Below are 27,315 nucleotides of genomic sequence, written 5' to 3'. Positions count from 1 at the left end.
TAGGTTAGCTCTGTTTAGCATAGGCTTAGCCAGCATAGACCATATGGCATATGTTACGCTAAGAGTTTAATCCCTCCTGCCTGAATACACAGCCACACCTGAAGAGTTGTGCCGTAGTATTTAAAGAATGGTGTGCCATAGTAGTTAAAGCACAGGGCTGGTTATCAGAAGGTAGCTGGTCTGATCCCAGCAAAGAGCAAGCCATAACGAGCTATGACCATTGTGCACTAAATCAAGGCACCTTACCCCAGGTTGCTCCCAAGGGATTGTCCTTGTAACAAGTGTACTGCAAGTCGCTTTGGATAAAAGCAACTGCTAAAAAAAGACTTATGACTCACTATGGAGTGTCCATGAAACTTGCCCAGTTTATGGAAATATATGTATATGGAATTTCTGGGCCAATACCGGTAACTGATACCTGGATGATACAGATAACCGACAATTTAACTTTTTGCATTTTAACCCTTTAAACTGTATCTGCTAGCTAATTAATTATAAACTACTCACTTGAAACAAAATAATTGGAATCTTGGAAACTCTTACCTGCTGCTATTAAAGGTTTTGGCAGATGTAACATGAACCAAAAGTGAAAATATTACAGATCTTTGCTGATTTGAATTAAAAATAAACAACATTGCATAAATTGTATGGTGTCCATTTATATACACTCACTGAGCACTTTATTAGGAACACTATGGTCCAAATAAAGTGCCTGACGTGGTCTTCTGCTGTTGCAACCTATCCGCCTCAAGATTCGACATGTTGTGCAAACGGAGATGCTATATTCACAACAATTGTACAAAGTGGTTATTGGAGTTACCGTAGCCTTTCTGTCAGCTCGAACCAGTCTGGCCATTATCCGTTGACCTCTCTCATTAACAAAGCGTTTCCGTCCGCAGAACTGCTGCTCACTGGATGTTTTTTGTTTCTGGCACCATTCTGAGTAAACTCCAGAGAATGTTGTGCATGAAAATCCCAGGAGATCAGTAGTTACAGAAACACTCAAACCAGCCCGTCTGGCACCAACAATCATGCCACGGTTGAAATCACTGAGATTAAATTTTTTCCCCATTCTGATGGTTGATGTGAACATTAACTGAAGCTCCTGACCCGTATCTGCATTATGCATTGCACTGCTGCCCCACGATTGGCTGAGTAGATAATCTCATGAATAAGAAGGTGAACAGGTGTCCTAATCAAGTGCTCAGTGAGTTTATGGTAATCCTTGGGTTTTATTTGGGATCATCCTCTAAGCAACGGTATGCTGTTTTCCAATTTCTGTTTGTTTCATGACGTCATAAGCACAAAAAAAATAAAAATAAAAAAAAATAAAAATAAAAAAATAAAAAAAAACGCAGGAATGATTGCCCTTAAATAACATACATATATGCTTTTTGTCACCTTTTTGCTATAGAAAATGCCATATTGTTACTGCAAATTATCCCCAAAAAAACATAACATGGTGCTTGTTCAAATCCCTAACCTTAAATATGAAAAATATGAACAGTGATGTTTGCACTAGCAACCACAACTAATGAATAACGATTGCTTGGCTTTAACTGACAAGTGACACATCTGTAGGAGATTAAGTTTAGGTCTTATTTCACTCTGCAAAACTAACTTTCCAGCAAGCAAGTGCTGTAGCAGCATCCAACTGTGTTTGACAGAATGAACAAATGTTTAAAAAGGAGTGGTTGGAAAAGCATTACTACTGGGAGTGAGGAATACTACATTATCTGCTCTCTGGGAGGGTCTTTAATGAAACATGTATACAAGCAGACTGATCTCAGAGTAAAATCTGAAACAGTAGGTTGAATTTTCTTTAGGTAAAATCAGTGTGTGCTTACCGAAATTTTAAACAGTGCCCACAGTGGCCGAAGCGGTAAAAAAAAAAAAGAAGAAAAAAAGAAAAAAAAAAAAGTGTTGTTGGACATATGGGCACATGTGAAGAGAGTTGTTTTCAGCTGTACTGGATGTAATACAGTTAAGAGGAATGCATATTTTATAAACTGTATCCCCCAACCCAACCCTAAACCTAACCATCAATGGAGTAAAAATTTAATGTTAGAGGAAAAAATGCAACCTTCAAAATCACGTTCATGATTGATTATGCGAACACAATTACTACATGGTTTCAATGCGGGATCCAAACCCAGCCCTCCCACGCTGCTGACACAATGCACAACAAGTTAAGGTACACATGCTTGAGCCAATTTAAAAATGTCTGATGGGAGATGGTGCTAGTCAGTGAGTCAGCATAACGTGGCCGATCCAAAGGTACTGGAAGTCTCAGAAACAATCACTGCAGTATGTTCTTACAGGATTTATCACTACGGTAACACCTACATGGGTCTTGGTTCAGAATGTTTTATTCCACAAAATGTACAAACTACTGTTTATCTAATCCATGTTTTGATTTAAAAAAAAAAAAAAAAAAAAAAAGAATTTAGACACTTGGCAGGAGATACATGTAGTTATGGTCTTAAAGGTTCAGTAAGCAATTTTAACCGTTCTAGAATAGACCGCAACAGTGACCGCCCACTTTTTCAGCTGACTGGGTTCCGGAAGTATTTTCCCCATTAATTTCTTTCAAAGGCTTTTAATAAAATCCTTCATAAAAGAGTTGTGAGCCATGAACCAAACCAACCAGCTACAAGGTGTCACATCACCACAAACTTTGTTTTGAGGCAACAAAGAATTTGAAAATCAGACATAAAGACAAAGGCACAAGGCTGTGTACTTACCGTCTTTCATGAGGGCACAAACTACAATCCCATGAAGCACTGCGAATGATGTAATTGAATATAAAACTATGGAAATATATAAAACTATTGATTTTAGGTTGTTGATTATAAGTATATAAACAATATATTTTATGTTTTTTGCAAAATCAGAATGAGCTTTATTGCAAAGTATGCTTACACATACAAGGAATTTGTCTTGGTGACAGGAGCTTCCAGTGTACAACCATACAAAAACAATACAAAAACAGCAGCAAGACATAGATAATAATAAAAAATAAAAAATAATTACACACATACGTACAGACACACACATACATACATACATACACACACACACACATACACATGGATAGTGCAAATCTAATACAATCTGTTATGTACAGTGCAAATTTTTATTTTTTTTTACCCCCAGGAGGAATGAAATGGCAGAAGAGGTTGGATGTGTTGGATAAATATAAGAAAGACTAAATTGTGTATTGCACATAGTTATTGCTCAATGGGGCAATTTAACTGTTCATGAGATGGATAGTCTGAGGGAAAAAACTGTTCATGTGCCTGACGGTTCTGGTGCTCTGGGCTCTGAAGCGTTGGCCAGAAGGCAACAGTTCAAAAAGGTAGTGGGCTGGGTGAGTGGGGTCCAGAGTGATTTTTCTAGCCTTTTTCCTCACTCTGGAAGTGTATAGTTCTTGAAGGGGGGGCAGGGGGGCAACCAATAATCCTCTCAGCAGTCCGAACTGTCCCTTGTAGTCTTCTGATGTCTGATTTCGTAGCTGAACCAAACCAGACAGTTATTGAAGTGCAGAGGACAGACTCAATGACTGCCGAGTAGAACTGTATCAGCAGCGCCTGTGGCAGGTTGAATTTCCTCAGCTGGCGAAGGAAGTACAACCTCTGCTGGGCCTTTTTCACAATGGAGTCAATGTGGGTCTCCCACTTCAGGTCCTGTGAGATGGTAGTGCCCAGGAACCTGAATGACTCCACTGCTGCCACAGTGCTGTTTAGAATGGTGAATGGGGAACAGTGTTGGGGGTTCCTCCTAAAGTCCACAATCATCTCCACCGTTTTGAGCGTGTTCAGCTCAAGGTTGTTTTGACTGCACCAAACAGCCAGCTGTTTAACCTCCCCCTTCTGTATGCAGACTCATCGTCATCTCGGATGAGGCCAATGACAGTGGTGTCATCTGCAAACTTCAGGAGCTTGACAGAGGGGTCCTTGGCGATGCAGTCATTGGTGTAGAGGGAGAAGAGTAGTGGGGAGAGCACACATCCCTGGGGGGCACCAGTGCTGATTGTACAGGTGCTGGAAGTGAGTTTCCCCTGTCTCACAAGCTGCTGCCTGTCCGTCAGAAAGCTGGTAATCTACTGACAGATAGACATGGGAACAGAGAGTTGGTGTCATTTATTCTGGAGTATAGCTGGGATGATGGTGTTGAAAGCCAAACTGAAGTCCACAAAAAGGATCCTTGCATACGTCCCTGGTCTGTTCAGATGTTGCAGGATATGATGCAATCCCATGTTGACTGCATCATCCACATACCTGTTTGCTCGATAAGCAAATTGAAGGGGATCTAGAAAGGGTCCAGTGATGTTCTTCAGGTAGGCCAATACCAGTCTCTCAAATGACTTCATGACCACAGACATCAGGGTGATAGGTCTGTAGTCATTAAGTCCTGTGATTTTTGGTTTCTTTGGGATGGGGATGATAGTGGAACGTTTGAAGCAGCATGGGACTTCACACTGCTCCAGTGATCTATTGAAGATCTGTGTGAAGATGGGGGCCAGCTGGTTAGCACAGGATCTAAGACATGCAGGTGAAACGCCTTCTGGGCCCTGTGCTTTCCTTATCCTTTGTTGTCGAAAGACACGGCTCACATCATCTTCACAGATCTTAAGTGCAGGTTGAGTAGCAGGAGGGGGGAGGAGGGGGGTTGCAGGAGGTGTTGGTGTTTGTGTGAAGTGAAGGTCAGAGTGGGTGTGGGGTGTGAGATTGGGCCTTTCAAATCTACAGTAGAACACATTCAGGTCGTCAGCCAGTTGTTGGTTCACCACAGGGTTGGGGGCAGGAGTCCTGTAATTCGTAAGTTGTTTCATGCCACTCCACACTGATGCAGGGTCGTTAGCTGAAAACTTGTTTTTCAGCTTCTCAGAGTATCTTCTTTTAGCCACTCTGATTCCCTTGTTCAGTGTGTTCCTGGCCTGATTGTACAAGACTTTATCCCCACCCCTGTAAGCATCCTCTTTGGCCTGACGAAGCTGCCCGAGTTGCGCTGTAAACCATGGTTTGTCATTGTTAAATGTTAAATAAGTCCTAGTAGGAATGCACATATCCTCACAAAAACTGATATATGATGTAACAGTATCTGTGAGCTCGTACAGATTGGTGTCTGCAGCCTCAAAAACACTCCAATCAGTGCAGTCAAAGCAGGCTTGTAGTTCCAGCTCTGCTTCGTTGGTCCAATCTCTTTACAGTCCTTAAAACAGGCTTAGCAGATATTAATTTCTGTCTGTAGGTTGGAAGAAGATGAACCAGACAGTGATCAGATAGTCCCAAAGCTGCTCTAGGAACAGAGCGATATGCATCCTTTATTGTTGTGTAGCAGTGATCCAGTATGTTCCCGTCTCTGGTTGGGCATGTGATGTGCTGTTTGTATTTGGGCAGTTCACGTGTGAGGTTTGCTTTGTCAAAATCCCCAAGAATAATAATAACTGAGTCCGGGTATTGTTGTTCTGTGTCTGAGATTTGATCAGCCAGCTGTTGCAGCGCTGTTCAAACACGTGTTTGGCGCGATATACACACTCACCAGAATAAACGAGAAAAACTCCCGCGGGAGTAGAAAGGCTTACATTTAATAAAGAGCGCTTCCAAATTAGGACAGCACATCTTCTTTAACGTTGTTACATCTGTACACCAACTTTCATTGATGTAAAAGCATGTTCAACTGCCTCTCGTTTTTCCCGTTAACTCCGCGATGCGATCCGCTCTGAACAGCTGAAAGCCCGGCAGATGTAACGCGCTGTCCGGAATGGCTCCACTCAGCCAGGTTTCTGTGAAGCACAAAACAGCAGAGGTTGAAAAAGTCCTTGTTTGTGCGGGTGAGGAGATGTAGTTCGTCCGTTTTGTTAGGGAGAGAGCGGAGATTCGCTAGATGAATGCTTGGCAGCGTTGTTCGAAAGCCCCGCCATCGGAGCTTGACCAGCTCGTCTCCCTCACCTGCGTCTCATAGCGTGTTTAAACAATACAGCCGTGCCTCCGACTAAAACGTCAAACAAAACGTCCGAATATTCAAAATCCGGGAAAAGATTGACCGGTATATGCTGTCGAATGTTCAGCAGTTCGTCTCTGGTAAAACTGACTGGAAAAAGACTACTAAACACGACAAACAAACAAAAACAACAAAACAACAGAAGCGTTCCACACCGAGGCGGCCATCCGCGGCACTAATCCATACTAAGATTGCAGCCTTTAGCGGTTTAATAAATCACACTAGGACGTCACGATTGATTAATTGTCCATTTCAGTGTACAAGGAGTAACAAAGCACGTGTTCAAAATAAGCCTGTGAGCATTTTAAAGCAGTCGTGTGTCAGTCATACTGCGGGCTGGTACTGGATAGAGTCAGTGCTCAGTACTACCGATACTGCAGAAACACTGGTGCTGTTACATCTTTTTCGACTTGGAACCGAAGTACCGGTACTTTTGACAACTATGGGTAATGTAGTTGTTTTCCATGAATTCCACTATCAAACACAATTTTTAAACAATGAAATTAATATAACGCAGACGGATGGCTTCAACAGAAGCATATACTTTCAATGAACAACCTTGTATCTCACGGTATGTCTGTCTTTAAAAGGTTTATAAGTTATCGTTGAAAATCAATTCGTCTACAGGATAAAAGAATGGGATTTTTTTCTTCCGGAACCAGACTGTTGCGCTCTGTTTCGACAAGCTGAGCCACCCCTTCTTTCCAAAACCCCTCACTCCAAAGATACCAAATTAGCATTTTTGACACCAACATGAGCAGAAACATTTGTCAAAAAGAACAGCAGCAAAATAGCGCTCTCAACTGACAAGTGTTATGAGCAACGTGGCATAAAAATGGCATTATGCTTCAATATTTCGCTGCAACTACAATACTATGAGAATGCGCAAAATGATTGACAGACAGAAAGTGTCATTGTCCGCGGTTAACAGACAAATTTTAGAGTCTAGAGCGGTCACAGAGACTGGCGAGATATCTCAGGACACTTATTACAGTGATATCTTTCAGGGAGTAGTACAATTTTTTGCATACCTTTTCATGAAAAAATAAATCGCTTACAGCACCTTTAATACAGGCTTCAACAGTGTCTGGTCTCCCTAACACCTGATTCGGACGCACACACACACGTACGCACGCATGGCTGTTTTAGTAACCAAATCACAGATTTTCTCGATTTAGATTGTTGTTCAGAAACAAGATAGAAAGCCAAAGAAAAGGAAGTCCGCTGATAACCCATCCATTGAAGGTTTAATAAACAGTATATATAGCTCAGAAGTTAAGTTTGCATTCCCTTTGGTCTCAAATGTTCACACCCCTTATGAAAAATATAAGAGTTAAAAGATTTTTTTTTTTTTTATTTAGTACTGCTCTTCAGGATCTACATTCCAGATATTTACATAAAGTATAGTATGCATCAGTGAATGTTTGCACCTTGTGTAATAGTTGTGCACAAGTCCCTCAACTGTCCTAAGTATCAAAAGCTTGAGATATATATATATATATATCTCTCTATCTATCAGGGCTCAACACTAAGGATTTTTTCTACTGGCCCGGTTGGGCCAGTGGTTCAGATTTTTACTGGCCCTGCCAAAATTTTCACTGGACCCAACACAAAAATGATAAATAGCTGTTTTTACCATCATGGCTTTAAAAATGTGTTCAAAGTTAATTATTTTTTACATATATTATGCTTTTAAGACAATGTCCCCCCAAACTGAATCACATTTATAATTTGCAAGATATGATTTATGCCTTATGTAATCCCATATAAGCGCTTTACAGATATAAATTCATAAATACATCATATTAACCTCAGCCATCCTGCCAGTTACACGAGTTTTTAAGTGAAGAGTTCTGTTGTGCAGATGATGGGTTTTCAGTCACCTGTTTAGTCATGCTGTCATACAACTTTTGGCCATGTGTAGTGTATTCACACACACAGGATCAAAGATTTAATCACGGAGTTAAAGATGTGATTATTGGCTGAATGTAATAAACATATGAATCCCTGAGAAGAGACTTGCTACTAAATCGGTTGTGATGTGTAATATACATTAGGGAGATATTAGGCCTAATCTGTGAATTAACAATGTGTATATAACATGAAATCAGACAACCTAAAGACCAACACAGACTGATGCACAAAGCACAAAAACAAAAATACCTGTACACTCCAGAAATGAGACATGTAACTGGTGTTTCATGAGGATGATATGAAGTAGACTGTTTTGAATATTCATCTTCACCCTGCAGCTGAACAGTTTTTTTTACAGTGGGATTAAAACTAGCACTCTGTCTCTTTAGGAGAGCGCATGCACGTTAAACAGTCTACGCTGCACAGAGAGATATGATCGAGACATATGCACGGAGAGACATGGATTTTAGCATTGAGCCTGTGTTTGCAGCACGGCTCACGATGAACTCCGCATCTATGGTTGTAGTAGAAAATGTAAAACAGACGCAGGAGATTATAGAAAAGACGCAAAAGCAAATGACAAATATTTAAACCAGACCTACACAGGGCTCCAGACTGCGACTAAAATGGTCACAAATAGATTATGTTTGCAGTTGGTAGTTACTGTCATATATTCGGGTCATGAAACAATGCCCACATCCAGTGATGTAGTCATAATCACCTGCATACCGAACATACTTTATCAAATGCAGAGCATACTCTGACAGAACGTGTATTCGGATGCAGTCTTGGTGTTGATCTGCCTGAAACTCATGGAGTCACTTTTAAATCAACTATTGGCAAAGAGATGGATCACTGATTGAATGTAAATGTAGCCATAACATCTCCTTGACTAAATGGCTTAACATGTAAACTCTGGTGCATTTTTCACACTCAAATTTCATGTATACTCAAAGTTCACCATTCACACATACTGTGGACTATTAACAAAAAAATTGGTCTCATTTTTTCAGAACACCCTCCAAATTAAAAAGACTCTAATTATTCATAACAAATATTGTATATGTTCATCATATACAAAATATTGTATATGATGAACAGAAATTAAAAAAAAAAAATTTTTTTATTGTCTTAACTTTGTAAGCATGTAATTCTGGTTCTGTTCACTCTATCTCCCTTTACAAGTCTTATTTTATTCCACTAGATGGCAGCAAGTACTAGTAAAAATAATTTTGCCTCTATCACCTTCCATCACAAAATGCAGATCTGAAATGTAGGTAGCGCTCTAATGCATTTTAGCCCTCAGATATATGCTCGTCCATAGACAATGTCTAATTTTCAGTTCATGCACCACCTCCATTGTTTCATAGAAAATCTCAGCCTCTGAGTGGACTAGAAGCTCAAATCTAGGCGTCACAAGGAATGTGAGATTATCCCCTTTGCGATAATATCGACCATTAATCAATAACATATTTTTACGGTGATTTGTTTAGCATATTTTGTTCTGTACATCTTAGATATATCATTGGATTATTCACTCAAGCAAGCTCAAAGTAAAAAATTGCTCATTTTGTAAAGTAAAAGCAGATATAAAGTATTTGGCTACTTGAGGCTTACAGCTGCATTAATCGGCACATAAAAAGACGTTTGTATTTGATGTCTCACAGAAATCGTATTTCACTTTGTGATTCTTTTGAACTGTAGCTTTAGGGCAACAAAATAAACAGTATAGTCACATTCCTGAAAATGAGAGCTTTCATTTGATGTATAACTTGTACATTTACGTGCTATATGAAAGACTTTTATATTTCACATTAATATTTCTATCACATGATCTCTAGGTGGCGCTTATTTGCGAGGCAGATTATTTGAGCCCTTATGTTATTTTATGTAACAAATGCAAAATTGATGGTATTCTATGAAAAGTTACGATTCTAAGCTTTCATATGATACCCCATATGGCTGACTTATGCATCCGGCGACTTTAATGTTTCAAATGTAAACTTGTTTCACGATAAAAGGGTTAACAAAACAGAGCACGTGGTATATTCAAATCGGCAGACGTTAGCAGACCTCTGGCCCCTAATATTACTTTGGTCAAAAAAAGCCAACTTCAAAAGGTTTAAACTGTTGTCATCCATGTTTCTTCTTTATAGCCACGAGATGCCCAAGAAGTTGCTATGGTTACCAACATCACTTACAACAAGTTATTTCTGTATTCCATACACACATGGAATGATAATTTATGGGATTCACTGCTGCATTTAGATAAAATGTTTTGTTCCAAACACTTATGTCATTCACAAAGAGATGTTAGGCAGTTTGTTAGTCTATATCTCAAGCTTTTGATACTTAGGACAACTGAGGGACTTGTACACAACTATTACACAAGGTGCAAACATTCATTGATGCATACTATACTTTATGTAAATATCTGAAATGTAGATCCTGAAGAGCAGTACTAAATTAATTATGTTCATATTTGTCCATACAATGAAAGTGAATGAGACAGTAATTCTAACATCTCCATTTGGGACGTCATACAGGTTTGGAATAACAAGAAGCTGAGTAACTGATCACAGAATTTGATCTAGCCCTTTAAAATGTGGTTGTCACTCCCAAAACTTTGTAGTGTACGTGGCCTATGCGTACAGTTCACTAGGCCATTATTACATAATTACTCCACCCCTTTAGGGCAGTATGCAAGCTCATCATGTCATTTCCTCAAACCGTTCACCACCAAAATAGGAAGACCACAACCAAACAGCAAACAAAAATTCTGCCTTTATTACAATCTGAGCTAATTTTTACATGTACAAAAATAAACATGGTCATCAGTCCACACTAAGAGGATGCAAACATGCATGCGTGCATAGATTGGCTCTCAGATTAACATTCAGGAAAATTTATGTTTTTTGAAAAATGACGGGGAGTTAACCTGACTGTCACTAGCAAAGTGTGAAAATGCCCTTATCTAATGCCTCTAAACCCCACACCAGGCCTCAGTAAATCCTCTACCAGCCCTATAAAGATACTACAGTTCAATAATACAAAGGTTAATGACTTTATAGTTCACTTTAGTAACTCATAATCTTCCTTGGTTTGCTCAGCTTCTGGAGGCTTGGGTGTAGGGATGGTGAATTATGAACTGATGATTGAAAACAGTAATTATCTCAAACCAACCTATGTTTTCCAAGTAAACAAGGACTCCCCCCAAGGACATCATGTGGTTAACTCTCATATTTGTCAGGCAATGGTAATCAAAATAGTTTTATGATGCAGTGCTGCAATTACAGGTTGGAATCTTTAGGCAACTCATGAGTTGATTCAAATTTAATTCAGTGAGTCAGTTCCAAAATGATTCACTGGTGAATTGATTTTCATAGCTTGGAGCTATACCAAAAAAACAAAACAAAAAAAAAAATTACATCTACAGGCCTATTCTGGGGCTTTAGATACAACATGTGCACTTGCTAAACTCAGACAATAATTAACCTATAGAGATTTAAAAACTGCCAACCAACAGCAAAATGGTACCAAGAGCACAAGGAACAATGCAGTGAGGTGAGCAATGACAGGATTTCTACTCATTTATATTACTGCTTGTGTCATCTGAAAATGCAACAACACCACAGCAGGAAAACAGCGACCTTGTAACTAAGGAAGTGGTTTACTCAAATGTGTGAGCATCCCTCCCTCATAGTTACGCATTCAACTTGACAGTTTACTTTTGAAATGTACCATTTTGGTGGTGATCTCATTGGCTACATTTACATGTACACCAATACTCTGATTATTGCAATAATCAGAGTAGAAGGAATAATTAGATTAAGATGTTTACATGATTTGGGCCAACCACTTCAATCCCGTTTACATGCTACTTGCCATTACTCTGATTATTTTCTGAGAAATGTGATGTTTTAATGCAGTTTTTTATTATTAATGAATATTTATTACAAAAAAATATGTTGCAAATATGTCTCTTTAAATACAGCTTGGCATAAGGAAAATTAGTCAGTCAGTTTGTGAGTCTTTTTGAACGATGTATTAAAAGAACCACTTCATAAGAGTCATTTTCGACTACACTGGATAATCTGTTTTGATTCACTAAAAAGAACCGATTCATAATTTGTGTGTGAATCGAAATACTCGCGATGGATGTTGTTGCGTTTCGCCCGCAAGCACAAACTAATTTCAAAGACATTTCCTTCCCATTATTTTGCGGCATATGGTCTTTTCATCTCCCCAACATTCAATTCAGACTGCAAACAGACATTCACAACTTGCGAAAATTTATTTTGCCGTGGGGCTGTAGATGGGGGAGCACCACTGCTGGAAAACGGTGCTCCTTGCATGGAACTGCCGTTTTACATGAAGCCAAAAAGTAAGTGCATCTTCTATTTTGCGATGTTTTCGAACCTGTGCTTGAGTGGAACAGGATCCGTCTGCAGTACTGGCGCAGGCGCACTTTGGTCAGAGTGGATGAAATGCGATTAAAATAGGAGTACTCATATATATATATATATATATATATATATATATCTCTTACTGCAGTTATCATTTCTCTGATTATTAGCATAATCGCAATATCATGGTCGCAATATTCTGTTTATATGAGCTAGTTTAATCTCAGTATTGCCTTAATCACATTATGAGGGCGCATGTAAATGTGGCCAGTTATCACCACTTTCACCAGTCTGTCACATTATAGTTTTAAGTGTATCGTAAAACAGTGTATTTTCATATTGGTAAAGTTAGGAAGTAGGACACTTCCACCTTTCATTTTCCAATTAGTATTTGGCAAAAATCCATATTCACAATAAAAAATAAAAGCACATAGGTTTCTCTGCTCCAAACACAAACACAAAAGCTCCCATGACAAGCATACAATGCACTTATTTAATTATCTTCTTCATAGGCTATTTATTAGTAAAGGATTGAAGGAAAGAGGCCCATATTGTTCCAACGTGTACACACCCTTTCTACCCTCCCACACACACACCTGAATATCTCAGGAATTACACAAGGTCTCAATGAGTCACATCATGTCTAAACAGTATCAAGAAAATGACTCTGATGTTGTTTTGGGGTAAATCAACATTATGCCACAAATGCAGTCAACTGAGCTGAACTTGTATTGAACCCACAACATCCCTCAAGTTCAGCCACTAAATCCATACATATTCAGACTGATGTCTTTGGCTGAAGCATCGCATCTCACACTGTTTTTTGAATTACATATCAAAGCGTTGTGTTTTTAATGAAGTTTCTCAATTTAAAAATAGTTCAAATTCTCAGTGCTTCATTCTGTTCCATTTCATTGTGATCCGTGTAAATGTTTTTAAATGCAAGAACGTGTCTTTACGTGAACGCCCCTCTAAGAAACAGCTCTGATCGGGGTAAGAACTTTCTTAACACTGATTAGTTCAGGCAACCGATCGACTAGTTGATTTTGAAAATATGAACTTCTGCACATCCCTAGTTTTCATAAATCTGATCTGCCTCTTTGCCATCATTTATGATTCTGTAATTGTTAAGCACATAGTGGGCAAGCTGTCTGCTCTGAGAATTAATTTCAGAGAGTAAACAGCACCCCGTTGGACACCATCAAGAACAAAGCTTAGTCTGGGTTAAACTGACAGCTGATCCAAGGATATTCCCTCCAGTGGAATTTTACTTGTGAATGATCACAGACAGGAAGGATGGGATGCAGGAGGGCGAGGGGAAAATGACACAGAGAGGCCATTCATGGCTGACTTTGTTAATTTTTGATAATTACTGGAGAGAAAAGCGATTATAATCCATATCATTCCGGAGACTCTAAATAACTATTATTCAGCGGAGGCCTTCTCTAGTTTGCCAGGGTTATGATGATTAAAGTTATTTCTGGCTTATGCCACTATGTGTAGCTATGTGAAGATAGGAGGGGAAAAACAGAGCTCCACGCTCAAGTTGTTTGCGGTTTATGTAAACACATTTTTGTTCAATCTTTTGTTGAATTATTAGTCAAGAATAGACTATATCATAGACTGTATATTAATACTAAAGATAAACATGCCATCTTAAAGAGGAAGGAAATTGGATCTTACAATCTGTCATTTATCCTTTTCTAATCAAACCCAAAGCCGTTGAAGTACACTGTAAAAGTTTTATTTTTCTGCAGTACGAAATGCAAATTCCAAAATAATGTAGTGTACAAAACTATTTATAAACAAAACTTTCAATAATATAATTTATGCATACACATACATACCTCACATTAAGCAACAGTCAACCCAAAGAACCCTTTTGTGCAAAAAGGGTTCTTTTTGCTATAAATATTTGTGAATAGAACCTTTTTGGCATAAAGTGTTCTTGGAGCTGAGTAAAGACAGAGATTATTTAGCAGAGATGGGCCATTTCTATTAAAATGAATGGGAGAAATTGGAATGCTCACCAAGGAGATGTGCGCCCAACAGTCAACGGATGTAGAAAGGAAGAACCACCTTACAGTTAAAAGAGCCAATTACCTTTTTGATACAGACATCACCTGTCAATCAGCTTTCGAACACGCATGCGCATTAGCGATACTAGCCGGGAAAATTCTGGTTTTTTTTAGCGTAATATCAGGTAAAGAATCACAATTTATGATTTCAGTACTGTCAGATTTTATTTCTGATTTGAAATATGTTCTTTGATTGTAATCTTGACCAACCGTTTGAGATTTTGGTCTATCTCCATTCAAGTAGACAGGAGCTGCACTGGCATGACTGGAAACAGCCTTCCCGAGAGCATTCCAAAGATGGCCGACAGTGGACTGACTTGCTAGAAAGACTTCGTTAAAGAACCTTAGGGTTCTATATAGAACCCCTTTTTTTCTAAGAGTGTACTATGTCCATTTTCCTTATATTTAAAAGAAATCCTCTCTCGGATAATGCTCTTATAAAGGAAACTTCGTGTCACGTGACGCCATGCAAGGAGTGGACATGTAAACGGCAAGTTCTGCACACTTTGCAAGTTTTTAATTATTTTTAATGTCATAGACCGGTGAGATTCGACACATCCTGCTACATATCTGTTCTCAAAATCAAAGAAGTCAAAATCCTCAGGCTCTGGAGATATTAAAAGACACGTGATGTTACATGCTCAAGCTGAAACCTCTGACGGGCCTGTGGACCAGGGACTCGGTTTGGATGGTGCGGTGGGAGAAATCCAGCTTCAACTGTCCAACATGTCTGTAATGCTGACGAAAGTTGTTGCCGACTTAGAGGATCTTGCGATGGAAACGAAATTCTCAGAGTTGGTTACAAGATTGTCGGACGTCGAGAGAAGAATCGATTATTTGGAAACATCGGAAAGGGAATTAGCAGCTAATCAGCTAGCGACCAAGATAGATTTGGAATGAGTTTTTGAAAAACTGGAGGATTTGAAGAACCGTAGTAGGCGAAATAACGTCTGAATTGTTGGAATTCCTGAGCATAAGGAGGGCAGAGATATGGTAAAATGCCTAGATGAGCTCTTCCCAAGTCTGCTCGACATAACAGGCCACAAGCTGGAAATCGAGTGAGCTCAGAGTGTCCCGGCTTGCAGATCCGCTGAGGGAGACAGGCCCTGATCAATTCTGGCCAAATTTCTGAGATCATTCGATAAAGATCTTGTTACACGAGGCGAGGAGCAAAGGAAAGCTTTCTTAGAAGAATCACAACATTTTCTTGTTCCCAGACTTTGCGAACTCGATGAGAGAAACGTGATCGATTCAAGGAATGCAAGAAACTCTTACATCAAAGGAAGATCGCTTTTGCTCTGATGTTCCCGGTCAAGTTGAGAATACATACTAAGGATGGCCGCAAAGTATTTACATGCCCACAACAAGCAATGTTCTTTTGCATATTGGCTGGAGTGTGTTTAACAGAGTTTTTCTGTTATGTAATTTTGTCTCACAAAATTTGTACAGAAGCACCGGACTTGAGCAATCCAATGGCAAAGTTGTCGCGCCGACTCTCTTAGGAGTACATGGACTGTTTGAATTTAGAGGGATGGACGCCGGTTGGCGCTGTCGTGCGAGGGGTTAATGCGCACATTTTTCTTATTTCTGTTTGTTTGGTTCAGGGGGAAGTTCGGGGTTTGATTGTTGGGTGGATTATCTCTCTTCACGTGGAATGTGAATGGGTTGGGGCACCCCATAAAAAGGAAGATTATTTCTTTCCGAAGCGTAAGAAATATGATATAGTGTTTCTTCAAGAAATGCACCTTTCTACGTAGGAAGCTGAAAAATTTGGGAAGATATGGGGTGGACATGTTTTCTTTAGTGCTGACTCAAGTAAGAGCAGGGAAGTCATTACATTGATAAGTAAACATCTACAATTCAAATGACTCAAACAGATTAAAGATAAATTAGGAAGAGTCATTATTGTTTTAGCAGAAATTCAGGGGCAAAGGTTAATTTTGGCTAATATTTACGCACCCAACACTGATGATCAGGGCTTTTTTATAGATCTTGAAGGGATGTTGCAAGCTGCTGGCACCCCTCACAATATAATATTGGGAGGAAACTTTAATCTATTGATGGACTCAGTCCTTGATCATAGTGAAGCAAAAGTGTGTAAGCCCCCTAGAGCAACACTGACAGGATGTGTAAAAATCTTGGTCTTACAGATATTTGGAGACTTTGGAACCCAACTGGTAAGGACTATAATTTTTTTTCCCCATCAGTCCATAAGATTTATTCTAGAATAGATTTTTTTTTTATTTTATCGAAGTCCCTCATTTGATCTGTTGTCGATTGCTCAATTGGAAACATCTTAGTCTCAGATCACGCCCTGGTGAGTTTAGAGGTGTTGCCACATATGGAGAAAAAGAAATCATATAGTTGGTGCTTTAATGTATCCCTTTTGCAAAATCCTGATTTCCAACAAATGTTAAAAGCTGAAATCAATGTTTAAATGGAGACCAACTGGTCCTCAGTATCCTCTGTGGGCTTGGCTTGGCAGGCACTTAAGGCAGTTCTTCGGGGTCGGATCGTACATTATGACTCATTCATCAAAAAAATCCAAAGGATGAGAACTTGTGGAGTTGGAAGAGATATTAAAAGTACAGAGACAGAACTGAAGCACCGAATGTTGTCTGATGGCCTCGACTGAAATACAGATATAATACTATTTTGTCACGGAAGGTGGAGTTTTGGCTATTCAGGGCAAGACAGTCATATTGAGTCGGGGGGCAAAGCAGGGAGGCTTTTGGCTAGATATATAAAGCAGAGAGAGTCTTTTTCTACCACTCCCTCAGTGAAATCTGCTGGTGGTGAAATTTTTACCTCAACCATTGATATTAATAATGCTTTTAAAGTGACTCCAGCCAGGTCTCCTAAGCAACCAAATTGGCCCGGCTGCTAAGAAGGGTAGAGTCACATGGAATAACCTCCTGGTGGTCACTATAATGTGGTTTGCTCGCGGTGGGGCGCGTGGTGAGTTGTGTGTGGATGCCGCGGTGGATGGCGTGAAGCCTACACATACGCTATGTCTCCGCAGTAACACGCTCAACAAGCCACGTGATAAGATGCGCGGAATGATGGTCTTAGACGTGGAGGCAACTGAGATTCGTCCTCTGCCACCCGGATTGAGGCAAGTCACTACGCCACCACGAGGACTTAGAGCGTATTTGGAATTGGGCATTCCAAATTGGGAATAATGCTTTTAAAATAATTCTATCTTGATCTTTACAGTTCCACGTCTTCGTCTACTGATGAAGATATTAGAAACTTCGTGGAACCATTAGATCTCTCTAAACTGACGACTGAGCAAAAAAATTATCTTTATTCTGAGATAACCTTGGAGGAGCTTTACAAGGTAATTAAGGCCCTGCCTACAGGCAAGGCTCCAGGGCCAGATGGCTTTGCTGCTGAATTTTTTAGATCTTATGCAACAGAACTGGCTCCATTTTTGTTAGAAGTTTATACGGAATCATTAAAGAATGGAAAGCTTCCGCCAACCATGACACAAGCCCGGATCAGTCTGATTCTTAAAAAGGACAAAGATCCAAGCAAGTGTAAAAGTTACTGTCCAATTTCCCTGATCCAGCTAGATGTTAAAATGGTGTCAAAAATTCTGGCTAACCGATTAAGTTAAGACATCTCTTATACATATAGATCAGGTGAGTTTATTCGGGGCCATAGCTCTTCTGATAACATTAAGCATTTAATCAATATCATGTGGTCAGTGGCGAATGATCAGACTTGACGCCGAAAAGGCATTTGATATGGTAGAATGGGATTATCTTTTTAAGGGTTCGGGAATACTTTTATTGAATGGATTAAGTTAAAGACACCCGGTAGCAGCGATACAAACAAATTAATTAATTTCAGATTATTTTACTCTGGATAGGGGCACCCGGAGGGTTGCCCTCTTTCCCCATTATTGTTCTGTCTTGTCCTGGAACCATTAGCAGCCACGATAAGAAAGGAGGATGATTTTCCAGGACTGATGGCAGGAGGTCTGGCACATAAGCTTCTGCTTTATGCAGATGATATTTTATTATTCGTCTCTGACCCCACTAGATCTATGCCTTGCCTCCACAGAATTATTAATTCCTTTTCTAAGTCCTCAGGTTACAGTCAATTGGTCTAAATCCGAAGCTTTGGCTCTGACAGCGTACTGCCCAGTGGCCCAAAAAGGGCATTAAGTATTTGGGCATTTTATTCCCAGCAAATCTGTTTGATTTAGTTAGTTAATTTCGACCCTTTAATAAAAAGTTTTGAGTGATTAGGAAGGTTAATGTTATTAAAATTAATTGTATTCCAAAATTCAACTACCTGCTACAATCTCTCCCTGTAGATGTCCCCCTCTCTTATTTCAAGCAATTTGATAGCATAGCAAAGTCCTTTATTTGGAACGGTAAGCATCCCAGATTACATTTCAACAAGTTTCATAGGCCGATTGACAAAGGTGGACAAGGCCTACCCAAGATGTTGTTTGATTATTATGCATTCGGTCTCAGACATCTGGCTCACTGGTCGCTCCCACCTGAGATAGCCCCTCCCTGGTTTTATATCGAACAGGAAGTTCTTGCCCCTATTTTGCCATTGCAAAGCCTTTCTATCAAACTAACCGGAGCAGTTAAGTCACACCTCATTATCTCACATTTGCACGTGGTTTGGACAAAAGTGTCCGGAGTGTTTAATTCAGACATTTATTTAAATGTTGCCTCAAGCATATGGCTGAACCCTAAATTATGTATTAATAAGTCCCCTTTCTGTTAGTCAGAGTGGATTGTGAGGGGGGTTACTACACTCGGTGACCTGTATGAGAGTGGAGTGTTGAGATCTTTTGAGAATTTGGTTAATCATTTTGGAATTCCCAGATCTCAGTTTTATAGGTATTTACAGCTGCGCCACCTGCTCTGTACTATTTTTAGGAGTAGCACCCCCTAAAGCGGCAGATACTTTGGGAGAGGTGATTACCGCTTTTGGAAAAGGTCACGAGACATCAGTGTATTACTCCCTGCTAATTCAGTGTTTGGGGGACGGAGCTTTAACTTCTGTCAAGAGATTATGGGAGAAAGATTTGAACTTGGTATTGGAGTGGGGAGTGTGGACTAAGATTCTAAAAATTTCAAGTCTGCATCCAGAGGTGCAAGGGTTCGCCTTATAAAATCTATGTAAAATCTTAAATTGCATTGGACCCCCTCTAGATTATATAGGCTTGGTCTTAAAGACACACCCACCTGCTGGCAATGCCAATCAGAAGTTGGAGACACAACCCATGTCTTTTGGGGGTGTGCTAAGATCCAAGATTTTTGGTTGAAGGTTCAGAATTATTTGTGTGACGTTTTGGGCACTCAAAATTTACCTTTCCCCAGACTTTGTATTTTGATGGGGCAGTCATAAATTTGGGGGACAAATATATAAAAAAAATTGGGTTCTGACTAGCATTATGATTGGCAGACAAATTATTTTAAGGGGTTGGAAGTCGGACAGAGCGCCACCATTTAGTGGAGTAGTGTGCGGAGATGGAGAGGGTGGCAGCATTTGACAAGATGGCAGGTAGAAGGCTGGGGTTTGGGGACTTGTTTTTCAGGAAGTGGGGTAGGTATTTGGTGGTTTTGGGGGACTCTCAGGGAAGGGATGAGGAGAGAGAAATTTAGTTTAATTATGTATGTTTATTATATATTTTATTTATTTATTATTTTATTTTTTGGTTTGTTTGTGTGTGTGGTGTTCGGGGAAGGATATTAGTGAGGGTTAAAAGTTAAATGTTGATTAAGTGTGTATGTGTTGTGTTTTTCTCTGTTGTGTTTTTTTTTTTAATGAATAAAAATGACAAATTATTAAAAAATAAAAAAAATTTTTTAAAAATGCGGCATAGAGATTAAGTACTACTTAAGTGCTGCTAACATTCTACTTAGTGCTTCGGGAAACCCAGCCAAGGTTAGTAAGCGATTGTATCACACTAAATAACCTTGTAGCTATACTTTTGAAACATTGTTTATTTTAATGATTATGGACTGGCACCACTCACTTACATAGTGCCATTAATAAACGAGGGATGAGTTCAACATTTTTTTTTTTTTTTAAAAGATAGGTAACCCTTCTAGGTACGATTCAAAAATATAAATTTTCCCCATTGTATTTAGTCTATTCCATCAATGAATGTCTTGAAATTGCATATATTATGTTGCATATATATTTTTGTTACATTTATATGGTTTACTTGTATAATTTGTATTATTTACAAGTATTTACATTGATATGTAGAACACATGCTTAATTGGTACTGTCTCTTTAAGACTAGCTGCGTCAGCCAGTAAGGGCATATAACGAGAGAAGACGTGCGTGGTTTCTTTAGTGCATCCATGTGTGATTTGAATTAAATGTTTCTTTTTTTGTTGATTTTAAATCAACAACTGACTGTAAAAAACAGAAAGAGTATTAAAAGAGGCATTATTCAATGACATATGGATCCGTGGATTTCGTCATTGGACACACAGAGCGAGTTAAACCAAACTTTTAAGGCACAGGTATACTTAGTTTTTGCTTGTTCCAGATCAGCTCATGCCTGGTCAACCGTGTTAACTTTGTGAGTACACTCTTCTAACCGCAAGCAAATATGAACGCGTTTGACTCATGCCCACTACAACTTTTTTGTGATACACTTTTAGTACAGTCAATAGCTGGTGGTTGCCAGGGCAATGCTATGCAGATGCTAGGGCATTAGGGGTAGTTGCCAGGGCATTGCTAGCTGTTAACTGACCCAAGTCAATAGGGTCCATATTTTGTTCCCTAGATATGGCTAGGGAATTTTATCGTCCGTTTATCGTCTGCCAGAAAAAAAATACATATGAATGGTAAGGAAAGAAAAAAGAAAAAAAAAAAAAGGAGCACAACTATATTCAACATGTCAAACGATTTGAGGTAGCATTCATGTTCATAGTACAAATGTTGCAGGACGACTTTTATACTTGGGGTTAAGAAGTCTGTTCAAATCCCTAACCCTTTGAATGAGCAATAACAATAGTGATAAGTCAGCATTCACCTCTAATAATATTTAACTGAAACAATATGATTACCTTTGATCTTCAGTAACTTGACCCTGATGTGAAAACAGGTCACATTAATGTCGGTTATATGTTTTGTTACGCTCTTGGTCTGTTCCATAGGTGAGGATAAGACAACCTCAATCCTACTCTGTGGGCTCCTTTCTCTCTAATGTGATGTCAGTACCCAAACAAAGAGTAACTCTCCACAATAACCCCCTTCAGTGCTTAAGGATCTCCAAGGCAAGCAGGGATTGGTATTTTATAGGGGTCAGCTATTTTTTGATGGCTTTTGTCCTGAGCTCAAACAAGAACAAACTTAAGTAATCCATGAACTACATCTGGCACATTGTTTATTTACCTTGGAACTGATAGGGATCCATTGAAACACACTGAAGTGCCTCCAATAACATAAATTGCCTTTTAACATTTCTTTCCTAATTTTTACAGGGCTCAAGGAATAAAAGCTTAGAATAGGGTATCCTTTAAAATGCAGGGTAAATATATGTCTCATGAAACCAACAGCTTTTTACATTCTTCTTGCAAATATCCTGTAGACCTTGTACTGCATTACATAAAAATGTTGGATCACTTTATAGCCATGCAAATGACCTATACACTTTTGGATTGTGTAATCTTTACATCTCGGCAGGGAAAAATGGTCAAGAAAGTCCAGATATGACACTTGAAATTACATGCATCTGTGATCAATAAGAAGATTTGCCATTGTTGGAAAAACCTTTAATAACAAACTCGCAAATAAAGGGAAAGTTCACCCAAAAATGATATTTTTTATTTATTTACTCACACTTGTATTGTTCCAAACCTGTATGACTTGCTTCCATGGAAAACAAAAGGAGATGTTATGCGGAATGGGACAAAGAGCCACAGTCCCCATTCACTTTCATTGCATGGGAAAGAGCAAAGTCAACATTCTTCAGAATTTCTCGTCTTGTGTTCCACTGAAGAAAGATAGTCACATTTGGAGTGACCTGGGGTGAGTTAATGACTTACACTTCATTACTGGGTGAACTAACCTTTTAACAATACAGCCTAATGGTACTCTTTCTCTGATCATTTACTGTATATGAGTTAAGTAATCAGGCATTTACTTGCTGTGATGCAACAACTCAAATGACATAGCAGCTAAAGACAGGTATTGTCACACAAAAAGCTCCAGACACTGGAAAACAGGTAAAATTAGAAGCAATGTGAAAACCAGCGGGACCTGTGACATTACCACAATCAATTCTAGTTTTAAAACATGGAAATGTTCCACAACATTTCAAACGGGCCACACCTGTAATCCTCTGTGTTGTTTTGTGTACATCCACAAAAGTGGCTTTGTGGTCAAAAGGTATACAATACTACTAATAATAATATTATTATTATTATTTATATATATATATATATATATATATATATATATATATATATACACACACACACATACATATACACATACACACACAATTATGATTTTTTTTTTTTTTTTGGCATTGTGATATTATTTTTAGTACATTTAAAAAAGAATTATCATATTTACTCACCTTCTTACCATCCCAGATGCATATAACTTTCACAAATTAAGATTTTTAGAAGAATATCTCAGCTCTGTAGTTTCATACAATGCAAGTGAATGGTGACCATAACTTTGAAGCTCTAAAAAGCACATAAAGGCAGCATAAAATTAATCTGATTCCAGTGGTTTAATCAATGTCTTCTGAAGCGATCCAAATGATTTTGGATTAAATCAGACCATAATAGAAATCCTTTTTCAAAATAAATCTTGACATCAGCGGTCACCTTGGCGATCATGATTTCAAGCTTGATTGCACTTCCAAGTGCCATCCAGCACTCTGCAGGTGTCAAACACAAGGATGTGTAATCAAGCTTGAAATCATGATCATGTCTAGAGACTGCAATGGCAAGGTGTTCTGTGAAAAATTAGTTACATTTTGGTCTGTTCCCATTGTTGACCAAAAATGTAAAGATGCAAAAAGCACATAAAGGCAGCATACAAGTAATCCATAGGACTCCCATGTTTTAATCCATGTCTTCTGAAGCAATCTAATTGTTTTGAGTGAAAACAGACCAAAAATGTAACTTTTTCCACTGTATATTTTGCCATTGCAGTCTCTAAGCACGATCATGATTTCAAGCTCAATTACACTTCCTAGTGCTTGATGGCGCTAGTGATTGTAATCGAGCTTAAAATCATGATTGCCACGGAGACTGCTGATGTCAAGATATATAATGAAAAAAAAAATAGTTATATTTTGGACTGTTTAGATTAGATCGCTTCAGAAGACATGGATTAAACCACTGTAGTTTTATGGGTTACTTGTACACTGATATTATGTGCTTTTTGGAGCTTGAAAGTTTTGGTCACCATTCACTTGCATTATATGGACCTACAGAGCTGAGATATTCTTCTAATAATGTTCGTTTGTGTTCAGCAGAAGAAAGAAAGTCATGTACATCTGGGATGGCATGATGGTGAGTAAACGATGAGAAAATTTTCATTTTTGGGTGAACTATCACTTTAAACACATTTCATCCGTCAAACATTCATTACCGTAACATTTTACCTTTACCATTCCTTTTGTTTTCAATTATGATTCTAGTTACCGTTTTTGTTTACTGTATTACTAAAAAATATGACCTTGTACAATAATGTTTAATTTAATTAAAAAAAATATATATATATATATATAGGCCTAATTTTTCTATGTGCAAAACATTATTTTTTGTTTGTTTCTTTAGAGTTGAGAGAAAAAAAGAGACATAAAGGACATTTTCTTGACAGGTTTCGTGAGAGAATAGGGAGAATCACTCGCATTATTCAAATTTTGTTTTGGGTCCGAGACACCTGTCAACAAGCGTAAAAAATGACGCACGTGTTCAGATTAACTTTCTAACCCATTATGTTCATCTTTGACGATCAAAAATAAACTTTTTAAGTGATGAATACGTAGTATTAAAACGTATTCTTTAGTACCAACCTTGGAGCTCACGCTCAGTCTCTCAAAACTTATGCTTCCGTTTGTCTCCGGGACGGGGGTCGATTCCCGTGGCGCCCCGTACTTCACCTCATCTTCGTGGTCAAATCCAGCGCTGCTCGGGATCGGTATCCCATCAGTCACATATTCCTTCTTGCACTTCAAGTTATGCTTCTGAAGCAGTGTTGCGGTCTCTGCATCTACCACGATGAGTTCGAGTTTCCCCGTAACTTCTCGTATGCGGGACACCACCTGTTGATGCTTCTCGTCCTCAACACTCTCCCCGTTCACGAACACCAGTCTGTCACCGGCCAGCAGACCCGCGGCGGCGGCCGGGGAGTCGGGCTCCACATGCCGTACGAACTGACCGAGCTTGCCCTTTTCGCCGTGGAGATGGAAACCGTATCCATTGTCCCCTTTATCTAAAACGCACAGCCTTGGCCTGAGGTTGCCAGACATTTCGTATAACTTTCTGAGTTTCGCAGATACACAAAAACGAAGAGAAAGTAGGACCCAGTCGCTAAAAAAAACTAGATACGAGCAGAACCAAAACACTCCGTGCCCCCAGCACGTCTTCCCTATGTTACGACTCTGTAACAAATTCAATCGCAGTTTTCTTTTAAGTGAATCCAGTCAGGGCTTCGCGGGCCGTCTTGCGTGTCAAGGGCTCGATGATTGGAACTTTCACCTGTCAGTCACTTTAAAGTGTATAAAAGGGGCGTGGTTTCCATGTGACTGACAGATGAATGGGCCAATCATTAATCCATGTTTGAGCAAACGTCATTGTATTCTAATTTTATGAGGCCCACACATCAGTACATGCATTGACGTCAAAAATCGAGATTAAAACATAAGATAACATATGTTAGAACCAGCAAAATTATTTGATTTGTTATTGCTTTTTGAAGTTGTGGTATCAAGTCTCAAGCCATGAACATTAATGTTTGTCTTAAAATATTTGAAGTTCCATGACATAAGGCCAACTAAATGATTGCATATGATTGCCTGATATGCTTCTGTAGTTTAGACTGAACAACAGTAGTTATTTGAATCTTAAGCAACATTTTTCTTTATTAACTGACATATCATCTGATCCATTAGACAATACCTGCTGTGATGAGAAATATGTTTCCAGCCCTAATGAATTTTTCCATTCAGGTAAAATCTCATTCTATAATAGGATTTTGCTGTGTTTGAATTGAGTCAGAGATCTTGGAGGGTGTTTAGAATTTTCTACGTAAAAAAAAAAAAATTTGGATTACTTATGTAAACTGGGACAGATAATGGACAATGTTGCATTGTGTCATTGCAATCATTTGAAAAACAACACCACAACTCTTCTTCACTCATAGACTGTGCAGTAAAAAGATGAAGACTTGCTGAATCCCCTGCACAGATTATCAGCCTGTTGACATACCTCATCCAAGTAAGGAGAAACACACCCAGAATATTATTACTGCATAATCCTGAATGGGATTCAGTCTTTTTTTTATCCCCATTTCTCCCAATTTGGAATGCCCAATTCCCACTACTTAGAAGGTCCTTGTGGTGGCACGGTTACTCACCTCAATCCGGGTGGTGGAGGACAAGACTCAGTTGCCTCTGCATCTGAGACAGTCGATCCATGCATTTTATCACGTGGCTCATTGTGCATGACACCGCGGAGACTCACAGCATGTGGAGGCTCATGCTACTCTCCGCCATCCATGCACAACTTACCACACACCCCACTGAGAGCGAGAACCACTAATCGCGACCACGAGGAGGTTACCCCATGTGACTCTACCCTCCCTAGCAACCAGGCCAATTTGGTTGCTTAGGAGACCTGGCTGGAGTCACTCAGCATGCCCTGGATTCGAACTCGCGACTCCAGGGGTGGTGGTCAGCGTCAATACTCGCTGAGCTACCCAGGCCCTTGAATTTAATCTTTTTAAATGTCAAACTTCAATACACTTCCTGTATAAAGAAAATCTTTGTAGCGATGACTAGGTTGTCTACAATATGATGTTCTTTTGATGAAACTACCACCTGTTTGGCTCGAGGCCAAAGTATTTACCACATTAGTAAATGGCTCACAACTGGTTAAGCAAGGAAGTTCGTGCATGTTTGGGCAATGAGGCAAGACTTCTCCATCTGAGCAACAACATTTGATTTATCCTCGAGTTTATCTACTTCATCAAATGTGATCTACTTAAGCATCAAACAATTCCTCATAATACATCATGAGAAAAAATTTAAAAAAAATCAGTATCACTCAAAGTTTATTTTTTCTCCCCATAATGGCTGTAGATTGATTCTACAACACATACGGAAGAATTATGCTATTACAACACAAATGCATTGTGACAGACTCTATTCATCTTGTTGCAGAACAGCCAACTTTTGTAACACAGTGTTCACCACTGTGTATTGCAGTAGGTAAACGCATGGTGACAACTGTAAATAAACACTGATATGACTTTAGGTGCATACAGTCTTTTAAGTGTTCTGAGGTCCCTGATGCCACATCTGCCTGTTTCTTAAACTGAAGATTCCACTGATTTTATTATGTATATCCATCTAGTGGCTCTTTTACAAAACTGCATCCATGTAGGCTTAACATCCTTTACAAATTAAAGGAATAGTTCACCAAAAATGAAAATTTTCTCATCGTTTACTCACCATCATGCCATCCCAGATGTACATGACTTTCTTTCTTCTGCTGAACACAAACGAACATTATTAGAAGAATATCTCTGCTCTGTAGGTCCATATAATGCAAGTGAATGGTGACAAAAACTTTCAAGCTCCAAAAAGCACATAATATCAGTGTACAAGTAACCCATAAAACAACAGTGGTTTAATCCATGTCTTCTGAAGCAATCTAATCTAAACAGACCAAAATATA

At 39.0% G+C, this 27,315-nt stretch overlaps 1 protein-coding gene across 1 annotated transcript in view; it reads right to left on the bottom strand.

Annotated features, from left to right (window-relative positions):
* Window positions 1-25,086, bottom strand: part of LOC127423054 (Na(+)/H(+) exchange regulatory cofactor NHE-RF1-like) — a 48,980-nt gene extending 23,894 nt beyond the window's left edge. Inside the window, exon 1 of the mRNA XM_051667072.1 lies at window positions 24,432-25,086. Within this exon, the coding sequence (XP_051523032.1) occupies window positions 24,432-24,887 (456 nt within the window). The 5' untranslated portion in view covers window positions 24,888-25,086. The remainder of the gene's footprint in view (window positions 1-24,431) is intronic.
* Between the last annotated feature and the right edge of the window lie 2,229 nt (window positions 25,087-27,315).

The sequence above is a fragment of the Myxocyprinus asiaticus genome, chromosome 32 (assembly GCF_019703515.2).
Source record: "Myxocyprinus asiaticus isolate MX2 ecotype Aquarium Trade chromosome 32, UBuf_Myxa_2, whole genome shotgun sequence".
NCBI lineage: Eukaryota > Metazoa > Chordata > Actinopteri > Cypriniformes > Catostomidae > Myxocyprinus > Myxocyprinus asiaticus.
The sequence above is the reverse complement of the archived record's forward strand: the minus strand, read 5'-3'. Positions and strand labels throughout refer to the sequence as shown.